A 13,295-nucleotide genomic window follows, 5' to 3' on the forward strand; every position below is an offset into this window, starting at 1 on the left:
GTTGCCGTACCAGGCGGTGATACAGCCCGCCAGGATGCTCTCGATTGTGCATCTGTAGAAGTTTGTGAGTGCTTTTGGTGACAAGCCGAATTTCTTCAGCCTCCTGAGGTTGAAGAGGCGCTGCTGCGCCTTCTTCACAATGCTGTCTGTGTGAGTGGACCAATTCAGTTTGTCTGTGATGTGTATGCCGAGGAACTTAAAACTTGCTACCCTCTCCACTACTGTTCCATCGATGTGGATAGGGGGGTGTTGTTCCCTCTGCTGTTTCCTGAAGTCCACAATCATCTCCTTAGTTTTGTTGACGTTGAGTGTGAGGTTATTTTCCTGACACCACACTCCGAGGGCCCTCACCTCCTCCCTGTAGGCCGTCTCGTCGTTGTTGGTAATCAAGCCTACCACTGTTGTGTCGTCCGCAAACTTGATGATTGAGTTGGAGGCGTGCGTGGCCACGCAGTCGTGGGTGAACAGGGAGTACAGGAGAGGGCTCAGAACGCACCCTTGTGGGGCCCCAGTGTTGAGGATCAGCGGGGAGGAGATGTTGTTGCCTACCCTCACCACCTGGGGGCGGCCCGTCAGGAAGTCCAGTACCCAGTTGCACAGGGCGGGGTCGAGACCCAGGGTCTCGAGCTTGATGACGAGCTTGGAGGGTACTATGGTGTTGAATGCCGAACTGTAGTCAATGAACAGCATTCTCACATAGGTATTCCTCTTGTCCAGATGGGTTAGGGCAGTGTGCAGTGTGGTTGAGATTGCATCGTCTGTGGACCTATTTGGGCGGTAAGCAAATTGGAGTGGGTCTAGGGTGTCAGGTAGGGTGGAGGTGATATGGTCCTTGACTAGTCTCTCAAAGCACTTCATGATGACGGAAGTGAGTGCTACGGGGCGGTAGTCGTTTAGCTCAGTTACCTTAGCTTTCTTGGGAACAGGAACAATGGTGGCCCTCTTGAAGCATGTGGGAACAGCAGACTGGTATAGGGATTGATTGAATATGTCCGTAAACACACCGGCCAGCTGGTCTGCGCATGCTCTGAGGGCGCGGCTGGGGATGCCGTCTGGGCCTGCAGCCTTGCGAGGGTTAACACGTTTAAATGTCTTACTCACCTCGGCTGCAGTGAAGGAGAGACCGCAAGTTTTCGTTGCAGGCCGTGTCAGTGGCACTGTATTGTCCTCAAAGAGGGCAAAAAAGTTATTTAGTCTGCCTGGGAGCAGGACATCCTGGTCCGTGACTGGGCTGGATTTCTTCCTGTAGTCCGTGATTGACTGTAGACCCTGCCACATGCCTCTTGTGTCTGAGCCGTTGAATTGAGATTCTACTTTGTCTCTGTACTGACGCTTAGCTTGTTTGATAGCCTTGCGGAGGGAATAGCTGCACTGTTTGTATTCGGTCATGTTACCAGACACCTTGCCCTGATTAAAAGCAGTGGTTCGCGCTTTCAGTTTCACACGAATGCTGCCATCAATCCACGGTTTCTGGTTAGGGAATGTTTTAATCGTTGCTATGGGAACGACATCTTCAACGCACGTTCTAATGAACTCGCACACCGAATCAGCGTATTCGTCAATGTTGTTGTCTGACGCAATACGAAACATGTCCCAGTCCACGTGATGGAAGCAGTCTTGGAGTGTGGAGTCAGCTTGGTCGGACCAGCGTTGGACAGACCTCAGCGTGGGAGCCTCTTGTTCTGTCTGTAGGCAGGGATCAACAAAATGGAGTCATGGTCAGCTTTTCCGAAAGGGGGGCGGGCCAGGGCCTTATATGCATCGCGGAAGTTAGAGTAACAATGATCCAAGGTCTTTCCACCCCTGGTTGCGCAATCGATATGCTGATAAAATTTTGGGAGTCTTGTTTTCAGATTAGCCTTGTTAAAATCCCCAGCTACAATGAATGCAGCCTCCGGATAAATGGTTTCCAGTTTGCAAAGAGTCAAATAAAGTTCATTCAGAGCCAACGATGTGTCTGCTTGGGGGGGATATATACGGCTGTGATTATAATCGAAGAGAATTCTCTTGGTAGATAATGCGGTCTACATTTGATTGTGAGGAATTCTAAATCAGGTGAACAGAAGGATTTGAGTTCCTGTATGTTTCTTTCATCACACCATGTCACGTTAGTCATAAGGCATACGCCCCCGCCCCTCTTTTTACCAGAAAGATGTTTTTTCCTGTCTGCGCGATGCGTGGAGAAACCTGTTGGCTGCACCGCTTCGGATAGCGTCTCTCCAGTAAGCCACGTTTCCGTGAAGCAAAGAACGTTACAGTCTCTGATGTCCCTCTGGAATGCTACCCTTGCTCGGATTTCATCAACCTTGTTGTCAAGAGACTGGACATTGGCAAGAAGAATGCTAGGGAATGGTGCACGATGTGCCCGTCTCCGGAGTCTGACCAGAAGACCGCCTCGTTTCCCTCTTTTTCGGAGTCGTTTTTTTGGGTCGCTGCATGGGATCCACTCCGTTGTCCTGTTTGTAAGGCAGAGCACAGGATCCGCGTCGCGAAAAGCGTATTCTTGGTCGTACTGATGGTGAGTTGACGCTGATCTTATATTCAGTAGTTCTTCTCGACTGTATGTGATGAAACCTAAGATGACCTGGGGTACTAATGTAAGAAATAACACGTAAAAAAACAAAAAACTGCATAGTTTCCTAGGAACGCGAAGCGAGGCGGCCATCTCTGTCGGTTCCACCGTCTCTGCTAGTATTAAAGTTATGGCCCATTTTACATAGAGAAATTTGCATAGTAGGCAATGTAACCAATCACAGCCTTCCTTTTACTCGTACCGGCAAGATGGCGCCAACAGACATGGCAGCTCTGCTTCTAGCTCCTAAGAAACTTTGCAGTATTTCGTTTTTTTGTGTGTTATTTCTTACATTATTAGCCCAGAATGTTTTTTGTGTTATTACATACAGATGGAAATACCTTTTGGATAACAGAGAGACGGTAACTCACCAGCATTACATCCAGGAATACGACTTTCCTGAATTGGATCCTTTGTTCATACACCCTAGGGCAATTGAACTTATCCCAGAGGCTGCTCCAAGACGCCGCCTGTGGAGACGAGGTATTCTGAGTGGACTTCTAGTCCAACTCAGGAGGCAGGCACACCATCCACCGCTTCAGAGTATATTACTTGCTAATGTTCAGTCTCTGGACAATAAAGTAGACGAGCTCTGGGCGAGGATCTCCTTCCAGAGAGACATCAGGGACTGTAACATGCTCTGTTTCACGAAATCATGGATCTCTCTGGATATCCTTTCCCTGTCCATCCATCCAGCTGGGTTCTCAGTTCATCATGCAGACAGGAATGAAGAACTCTCCGGAAAGAAGAAAGACGGGGTGTATATTTCATGATAAACTACTCATGGTGTGATTGTGATAACATACAGAAACTCAAGTCCTTTTGTTCTTCAGTTGTAGTCACAGCCGTGGATGTTCGTCCTCAGGCAGATACCACGATGGCATCAATCGACATCGTGGTCCGCGACGGGGCTGGCTTTTCAAAAGACATCGTGGTCCGTGACGGGGCTGGCTTTTCGTTCGCCTCTTCAAACTCAGGATGCTTAAGAAAAGGATTACAATTTGTGAAAATACCCCAAATTATGGTATTTTTTGTCTGGGTTTCATGAGGAATCAGAAACTGTCTAGTTTACACCAATCCAATGATTGTATATTCATGAGGGTTTAAGTATAAGGCCACGTCTCAATAGTTTAGAATGGCTTCCCCCTCTCAGTTCATCTCATCCTTATCTTCTCTGATCCGACAACATTGGATGAGTAGAAGTAATACAGCAGAAAGGTTATTTGGATATCAACTCTCACCTATCTTTGTTTTTAGATCTGCTTAAACTAAGGAAAGGACCCAAGAGGTGGTCATTTGGGTCAAAGAAGGGTGAGTGTAGTCAATGTGTAATAGCTAGCTAGTTAGTGCTAGTTAGCTGTGTGTGCTAGACCAACGTCCATTGTCCTCTAGACCAACGTCCATTGTGCGCTAGACTAACGTCCATTGTGCGCTAGACCAACGTCCATTGTGCGCTAGACTAACGTCCATTGTGCCCTAGATTGTGCAGGTGATATCACCCCACTCTGATACATAGCAGTCGTTGTTTCCGTTGCTCTCCCATAGCTTTTGTGGAGTGACAGGTAACATTGTTGTTAGTAACAGCAGATTGCTAGTTTGATGCAACCTAACTGGTATGTTACACTAGCCCAGCTCCTATTCATGCTAAATAAACAGGGGCATAACCAGTGCAGCTCAGCATAACATTACGCTCTGGTTCTATTTTCAAGAATTTGACATGGAGCTCACGAGAACGCGAACACTTGAAGTGGGCTCTGCTCACGCTCTGTTCTGCACTGGCCAAAAGTTGCGCATCCAGTGTAGCAGGTTAAAGTCCCAGTGTTTTCTCCACACCCCAGTGTAGCAGGTAAAATACCTGTGGTTTTCTCCACACCCCAGTGTAGCAGGTAAAATACCTGTGGTTTTCTCCACAACCCAGTGTAGCAGGTAAAAGACCCAGTGTTTTCTCCACGCCCCAGTGTAGCAGGTAAAATACCCAGTGTTTTCTCCACGCCCCAGTGCAGCAGGTAAAAGTTATTGTGTTTTCTCCACACCCCAGTTCAGCAGGTAAGCGTTCTGGTGTTTTCTCCACACCCCAGTGCAGCAGGTAAACATTATGGTGTTTTCTCCACACCCCAGTGTAGCAGGTAAAATACCTGTGGTTTTCTCCACACCCCAGTGTATCAGATAAAAGACCCAGTGTTTTCTCCACGCCCCAGTGCAGCAGGTAAAAGACCCAGTGTATTCTCCACACCCCAGTGTATCAGATAAAAGACCCAGTGTTTTCTCCACACCCCAGTGTATCAGATAAAAGACCCTGTGTTTTCTCCACACCCCAGTGCAGCAGGTAAAAGACCCAGTGTTTTCTCCACACCCCAGTGTAGCAGGTAAAAGACCCAGTGTTTTCTCCACACCCCAGTGTATCAGATAAAAGACCCAGTGTTTTCTCCACGCCCCAGTGCAGCAGGTAAAAGACCCAGTGTATTCTCCACGCCCCAGTGTAGCAGGTAAAAGTTATTTTGTTTTCTCCACACCCCAGTGTAGCAGGTAAAATACCCAGTGTTTTCTCCACACCCCAGTGTAGCAGGTAAAAGACCCAGTGTTTTCTCCACAACCCAGTGCAGGAGGTGAAAATTCTGGTGTTTTCTCCACGCCCCAGTGTAGCAGGTAAAAGACCCAGTGTTTTCTCCACGCCCCAGTGTAGCAGGTAAAAGACCCAGTGTTTTCTCCACGCCCCAGTGCAGCAGGTAAAAGTTATTGTGTTTTCTCCATACCCCAGTGTAGCAGGTAAAATACCCAGTGTTTTCTCCACACCCCAGTTCAGCAGGTAAACGTTCTGCTGTTTTCTCCACGCCCCAGTGTAGCAGGTAAAAGACCCAGTGTTTTCTCCACGCCCCAGTGTAGCCGGTAAAAGACCCAGTGTTTTCTCCACGCCCCAGTGTAGCAGGTAAAAGACCCAGTGTTTTCTCCATGCCCCAGTGTAGCAGGTAAAAGACCCAGTGTTTTCTCCACACCCCAGTGCAGCAGGTAAAAGTTATTGTGTTTTCTCCACGCCCCAGTGCAGCAGGTAAAAGACCCAGTGTTTTCTCCACGCCCCAGTGTAGCAGGTAAAAGACCCAGTGTTTTCTCCACGCCCCAGTGCAGCAGGTAAAAGACCCAGTGTTTTCTCCACGCCCCAGTGCAGCAGGTAAAAGTTCTGCTGTTTTCTCCACACCCCAGTGCAGCAGGTAAAAGTTCTGCTGTTTTCTCCACGCCCCAGTGCAGCAGGTAAAAGTTCTGGTGTTTTCTCCACACCCCGGTGCAGCAGGTAAAAGTTCTGCTGTTTTCTCCACGCCCCAGTGCAGCAGGTAAAAGTTCTGCTGTTTTCTCCACGCCCCAGTGCAGCAGGTAAAAGTTCTGGTGTTTTCTCCACACCCCGGTGCAGCAGGTAAAAGTTCTGCTGTTTTCTCCATGCCCCAGTGTAGAACATAAAAGACCCAGTGTTTTCTCCTAAGTAACTCTCTTCCCTCCGTCTCTCTAGGTGAGACCCATGACAAGGATATCCAGGTGGTGGAGTTACCCATCGTGGACAGCCTTCAGCCCCGCCCCCCCTACCTGCCCTTGTCCATCCCTGAAGACCTAGCCCAGCGCCTCCACCGGCTCCATGGTGACCCATCCGTGTGGTGGGTGTCACAGTTCGTCAAGTACCTGGTCCATCCTCAGGCCTGGCTGGAGAAGGAGATCCTGGATACCACAGCCAAGCTGGGTTTCAGGCATCCCATCATAGGGTACGTACTCTTTTTTTTTTGTCTGTCTCTTATGATTTTCAGTTTCCGTTGTTCTCTTTCTTTGTTCTTTTTTGTCTGTTTCTCCCAGTCTGTCTTTCTGACTCTCTCAGAGGAGGGAGGGAAGGCTTGGTTTTGGTGGTGTAAGAGGAGGATGGAGAGAGCGCTGTGGGGAGAGAGTATAAAATAGAGGAGGCTAGAGAGAGCTGTGGGGGGAGAGTATAAAATAGAGGAGACTAGCGAGAGAGCTGTGGGGAGAGAGTATAAAATAGAGGAGACTAGAGAGAGAGCTGTGGGGAGAGAGTATAAAATAGAGGAGACTAGAGAGGGAGCTGTGGGAGAGAGTATAAAACAGGAGAATAGAGAGAGAGAGAGAGAGAGAGAGAGAGAGAGAGAGAGAGAGGGAGAGGAGGAAAGTGAGGGGGGCTTCAGAGGGTGAGTGAGTGTAGGAGGTGTCTCTGAGGTAAGGAGATGGATTGGGAGCCAGACTTTTGGCTACAGTCTCCCTGCATCTCCCCGTCTCTCCACGCTCCAGCCTCAGACCCAGACCCAGCTGCAGTCCCAGCTCCAGACCCAGCCACAGCTCCAGCCACAGACCCAGCCCCAGCCACAGACCCAGCAACAGACCCAGCCCCAGACCCAGCCACAGACCCAGCCCCAGACCCAGCCACAGCTCCAGCCACAGACCCAGACACAGCTCCAGCCACAGCTCCAGCCACAGCTCCAGCCACAGCTCCAGCCACTACTCCAGACCCAGCCACAGACCCAGCCACAGACCCAGCCACAGCTCCAGTCACTACTCCAGACCCAGCCACAGACCCAGCCCCAGACCCAGCCACAGCTCCAGCCACAGTTCCAGCCACAGCTCCAGCCACAGACCCAGCCACAGACCCAGCCACAGACCCAGCCACAGCTCCAGTCACTACTCCAGAACCAGCCACAGCTCCAGTCACTACTCCAGACCCAGCCACAGACCCAGACCCAGCCACAACCCCAGACCCAGCCACAGACCCAGCCACAGCTCCAGCCACAGCTCCAGTCACTACTCCAGACCCAGCCACAGACCCAGACCCAGCCACAACCCCAGACCCAGCCACAGACCCAGCCACAGCTCCAGACCCAGACCCAGCCACAGACCCAGCCACAGCTCCAGCCACAGACCCAGCCACAGACACAGCCACAGACCCAGCCACAGCTCCAGTCCCAGCTCCAGACCCAGCCACAGACCCAGCCACAGACCCAGCCGCAACCCCAGACCCAGCCACAGACCCAGCCACAGCTCCAGTCACTACTCCAGACCCAGCCACAGACCCAGACCCAGCCACAACCCCAGACCCAGCCACAGACCCAGCCCCAGCTCCAGCCACAGACCCAGCCACAGCTCCAGCCACAGACCCAACCACAGACCCAGCCACAGCTCCAGACCCAGCCACAGCTCCAGACCCAGCCACAGCTCCAGCCACTACCCCAGACCCAGCCACAACCCCAGACCCAGCCACAACCCCAGACCCAGCCACAGCTCCAGCCACAGACCCAACCACAGACCCAGCCACAGCTCCAGCCACAGCCACAGCCATAGAGGACGTGGTGGAAGAGGATGGTGGGATTCACTACTCAAATGCCGCTTGACGCTAAGCACCCCAGCACGGCCGTTTTGTCTGCCAACGAACAGGCGGCGGGATAAAGGGAGAGAAAAGAGAGACAACGAGACGACAAACAAAATAGGAGGAGAGATGTAAGGAGAGAGAAAGCAGGAGAAAGAGAGAGAGACATGGCAGAGGGAAGAGAAGCGGAGGAGAGACGGAAACCATGGCTGAGAGATGAGATTTGGGGAAGCGGAGAATGGAGAGACTCGCAGTCAAGAGTCCCATCACAGAGAGCGAGAGATGGAAAGAGAGAGAAGGGGGTAGAGATGAATAGAGGGATAGACTGAGAGAAAGATGAAGAGAATCCCTCTGTCCCAGGACTCTGTACCCCTCCCCTTACCCCTTTCAATCCTCGTTCCCTTTTTCTCTCTGATCCAGCAGTGTGTACAGATATAATTTGCAGGGTAGATAAAGGTGTTTGTAGCTCCAGTGAGCATCCTGAGGACTAGGCTGAATGATCTTAGGACAGTTCTGGTAATTGGGCTCACTGTGTTTTTTTTCTTCTCTCGTTCTCTCGCTTTCCTTTTCTTTCTCTCTCTCTCTCTCTCTCTCTTTCTCTCGTTCCCTCTCGCTCTCTTGCACGCCAGTTCACCCGATCTCTCCCTTTCTTTCTCTCTGTCTCTCATTCCCTTTGTCTCTACCTCTCTCTTTTCTGAACCCTAGATAGATGTGTTGTGTAATGAGGGATTATTAAACAAAGAAAGCACTCAGTTTCACAAACACATGCAGCACTGCTCTTTATTCCTTTGTTTGCTTCTTTCTCGTTCAAACCCCCTCTCTTTCTGCCTTTCTTTTTCACTCATTACTCCTACATTGACAAATTTGTTCTTTCTATCTTTCTTCTTTCATTCTTTCTTTCTATCTGTTTTTCTTATTACATTTTTTCTTTCTTTCTTTCTTTTCTTGTCTCTCTCTCTCTGATTATCGGCAAGACTAGCAAGGGCACAATGATGCTGCTTAAATAATTACAGTGGTAGCTGATAGTGAACGTATTGATTGAAAGTGTTGCTCTCCCTCCCTCTCTCCCCCTCTCTCCCTCTCTCTGACCCTCTCTCTGGCCCTCTCTCTCCCTCCCATATCTCTTCAATCCTCTCCCCATCTCCCTCCCTCCCTCTCCCCCTCTCTCTCCCTCCCATCTCCCCCCTCTCTCCCTCCCTCTCCCCCTCTCTCTCCCTTCTTCTCCCTCTCGCTCTTCCTCCCTCTCCCCCTCTCTCTCCCTCCCTCTCCCCCTCTTTCCCTTTTTCTTCCTCCCTTTCTCTCTCCCTCCCTCTCCTCCTCTCTCTCCCCCCCTCTCACCCTCTCTCTTCCCCTCTCGCCCTCCCTCTTCCCCCCTTTCCCCCCTCTCTCTCCCTCCCGTCTCTCTCCAATCCTCTCCCCCTCATCTCTCTTCCTCCCTCTCGCCCTCCCTCTCCCCCCCTCTCCCCCTCATCTCTCTTCCTACCTCTCTCTCCCTCCCCTCCCTCTCCCCCTCCCTTTCCCCTTCTCCCTCCCTCTCTGTAGGGTCCATGTTCGGAGGACAGATAAGGTGGGGACGGAAGCAGCATTCCACCCTATAGAGGAGTATATGGTTCACGTGGAGGAACAGTTCCAGCACATGGCCCGACGTTTCCACGTGGACAAGAAACGAGTCTACCTGGCAACAGATGACCCTTCACTACTGCAAGAGGCTAAGACCAAGTGAGAAACCACCAATACCCTAATAATGAATAATGAAAGGGGAGTGTGTGTGTGTGTGTGTGTGTGTGTGTGTGTGTGTGTGTGTGTGTGTGTGTGTGTGTGTGTGTGGGTGCATGGGTGGGTGTGTGCATGGGTGTGTGTTTACATGCATGTATGATTGTATTTCTGTTTGTATGTAGAAGGCCATATAGTATGTGCAATGCTGTGTCCGTCAGGTACCTAGACTATGAGTTCATCAGTGATAACTCTATCTCGTGGTCGGCCGGTCTGCACAACCGCTACACTGAGAACTCTCTGAGAGGAGTGATCCTAGACATACACTTCCTGTCACAGACTGACTTCCTGGTCTGCACCTTCTCCTCACAGGTAGGGGTGCCATATCCGACACAACACCATTTATGGGAATATACAGTACATTATTCAATAACATATATTCTTACCTACCTGAATAGCCAACTCATATTGTCATTGTCATGTTAAACAAGGGCCATAAGAGATGGCATGACAACTGTGGTGGTTAATTACTTTACAATAAAATGAGGAGAAGTCTGAAGTCACACAAGTCTGAGTTATAATTAAGCTAAATCTTTATTCACATATTAATAAGGGAGCAGGTCAGTACAACACACACACATACAATGTGAATCGATTGAGTGCTCTACGATAATGATGTCTGGTCGACGAATCACCCACAGATGATTCCCGAGCCCCGAGACAAAGAATACAACACCTTTTTATAACAAAGTACATCCTCCTGAATATTCCCTGACAAACAACAGATGCATGGAATGGGTCACAAGGTTAAGATTTGCATGAAAGATACTAATAATTCACAGCAGACAGTATCTGCTGTAAAGACTGTTCTCATTGTGTAGAAACCAGGGTTTGGCCCCGAGCCCTGGTACCTCATAGAACAGAAACACCAACTTGTTCTATGGAATGTGGTCTTGTTAGGTTCATCACCCAAGGCATCGTAAATCTTCTGACAGCATTAAGCCCCTAGAGGCCCATTCTCAGAAGAACATACACAGATGAGATTGTTCTAATAACCCCCTATTATGTTGCATAAAACAACCATTTGATGCAATTACAGTATTATAACATAATCTTGCAATCTTGCTCTCATACAACACAAACAGATCTGGGACCAGGTAACTTTTTCATCTGAATAAATCTAAACAGCCATATACACGGAATGTAATTAAGTTAACATGATTCTTCACACTTCCTGGTCTCACTTCCTGTTTCCTGCATACCTACCTCCTGTTTCCTGTAACCCTGTACCAGGTGTGCCGCGTGGCCTACGAGATCATGCAGACGCTGCACCCGGATGCCTCCTCCTTCTTTCACTCACTAGATGACATCTACTACTTCGGGGGCCAGAACGCCCACAACCAGATCGCCATCTACCCCCACCACCCCCGCAGCCCAGAGGACGTACCTCTGGAGCCTGGTGACGTCATCGGCGTGGCAGGGAACCACTGGGACGGCTACTCAAAAGGGGTCAACCGTAAAATGGGGCGCACCGGTCTCTACCCATCCTACAAAGTCAAGGAGAAGATCGAAACCGTAAAGTACCCCACGTACCCCGAGGCAGACAAGCTGCTCTCAAACTCTCAACGGAAGTGAAGAAGGAAGGGAAGGATGAAAATAAAAAGACAGAGAGACACTCTGAATCAGTTAGACTGCACATGTTGTGAACAGAGAGAACAGTGGGAAAGGGAGAAAGAGATGGAGGTGATTAGACTGCACTGAGAGTGTGTGGGCCTGCCTGTGGGCATTTACTTGTGTGTGAGTGTGTATATCTGGATGTGAATCTGTAAATTGCGGAATCTTGCACCTGCCACCACCCTGTCCCGGTGCACACAGATGGGTTTTATAGAGAAATAGGAAGGAACATTGATTTCAAACGAGCCTGAAAACAATTAAAGGTCCGTAGCCGACAACACTCACTCTCCAAGGCAGACTGGGAATGGGACTATCCAACTGGGACTATCCAATCAGGGCAAGCCTTGGATCGATAAAAAAATAATATTTAAAAAGCCTTGGATCGATGACTGGAAAACAATTATAAACAAGAAAAAGTTACTTGTTTTAATTTTTATTAAATTATTTTGGTGGTTTAAATTGTATTCTTGCCTTCTTTTGTCTCTCCTTTGTTCACTGAATGTTTCTGGTATCTTCCTCTTTCCATATTCACTCACTGCGTTCCTCCCTTCTCCTTTCGCTCCAACAGTCCTACATCTCCAACAGTCCTACATCTCCAACAGTCCTACATCTCCAACAGTCCTACATCTCCAACAGTCCTACATCTCAACAGTCCTACATCTCCAACAGTCCTACATCTCCAACAGTCCTACATCTCCAACAGTCCTACATCTCCAACAGTCCTACATCTCAACAGTCCTACATCTCCAACAGTCCTACATCTCCAACAGTCCTACATCTTCAACAGTCCTACATCTCCAACAGTCCTACATCTCCAACATCTCAACAGTCCTACATCTCCAACAGTCCTACATCTCCAACAGTCCTACATCTCCAACAGTCCTACATCTCAACAGTCCTACATCTCAACAGTTCTACATCTCAAGAATTCTACATCTGTAACAGTCCTACATCTCAACAGTCCTACATCTCAACAGTTCTACATCTCAACAGTTCTACATCTCCAACAGTCCTACATCTTGTATCCTCATGTGCAATTCTTTTTATTCCACCTTAATGTGCTTTTTAACATGTTTGTGTCAGGTGCTGGTGCGTTGTACTGTATATGATGTGTGTGTGAAAGATTATGAGTGTGTGTGTTTGTGTGTGTGTGCTCTATGGTGACCTATGATGACCTTTGAACTATGGTGACCTATGATGACCTTTGAACTATGGTGCACACAGAAGCCCTCTTCAGGCTCACCAATGGACTCCACCGAGCTAATGTCCTTTTCACATCTCTACGTCTGTTCAGTCCGTCTGTTTGTTGTTGTTGTTTTTTAGTTCTAACATTCATGTTTCAAATAAATTAGGAAAAAAAGAGATGCCTATGTTGACAATGCTATGTTATTAGAGGTTTGTAGTCGATCGTGATGAAGACCTCTATGCTTCCATTGAGCTTCCTCTATGCTTCCACCTCTATGCTCAACCACCACCCCGCCCCAAAAAATATCCTCTTAAATGTGTAATGAAGGTTGTTATGGATGATACTGCTACTCTCATGAAGGTCGTTATGAATTCTTCAATAAGAACCTACTAATGTCAATAAAGATGGTGGATAAATGAAGATAGTTCACTCAAGAGGTTTACCATAGTAAAGAATATTCAAATGTTCCTGTAAGTGGCGTTCCCTCTCTCGGGTGAGCATGCGTGAGAGGGAACCAGTGTGAGGGAAAAACGAGGGTGTGGAATGTTTCGCTTTCTCTACCGTCTCTCTGTCAGTGTCTCAAATCAAGATGGCCTCCTAGTAACAACAGTTTTTTTACCCCGTTTTCTCCACAATTTCGTGGTATCCAATTGTTTTAGTAGCTACTATCTTGTCTCATCACTACAACTCCCGTACAGGCTCGGGAGAGACGAAGGTTGAAAGTCATGCATCCTCCGATACACAACCCAACCAAGCCGCACTGCTTCTTAACACAGCGCGCATCCAACCCGGAAGCCAGCCGC

General features: G+C 48.9%; 1 protein-coding gene across 1 annotated transcript in view; it reads left to right on the forward strand.

The window, feature by feature from the left end:
• LOC110521089 (alpha-(1,6)-fucosyltransferase) overlaps positions 1–12,668 on the forward strand; it is a 168,808-nt gene extending 156,140 nt beyond the window's left edge. Inside the window, exons 7-10 of the mRNA XM_036976164.1 lie at positions 6,072–6,318; positions 9,462–9,638; positions 9,854–10,004; positions 10,926–12,668. Of these exons, the coding sequence (XP_036832059.1) occupies positions 6,072–6,318; positions 9,462–9,638; positions 9,854–10,004; positions 10,926–11,267 (917 nt within the window). The 3' untranslated portion in view covers positions 11,268–12,668. The remainder of the gene's footprint in view (positions 1–6,071; positions 6,319–9,461; positions 9,639–9,853; positions 10,005–10,925) is intronic.
• Positions 12,669–13,295: the final 627 nt, after the last annotated feature.

This window comes from Oncorhynchus mykiss, chromosome 4 (genome assembly GCF_013265735.2).
Source record: "Oncorhynchus mykiss isolate Arlee chromosome 4, USDA_OmykA_1.1, whole genome shotgun sequence".
Classification (NCBI taxonomy): Eukaryota; Metazoa; Chordata; class Actinopteri; order Salmoniformes; family Salmonidae; genus Oncorhynchus; species Oncorhynchus mykiss.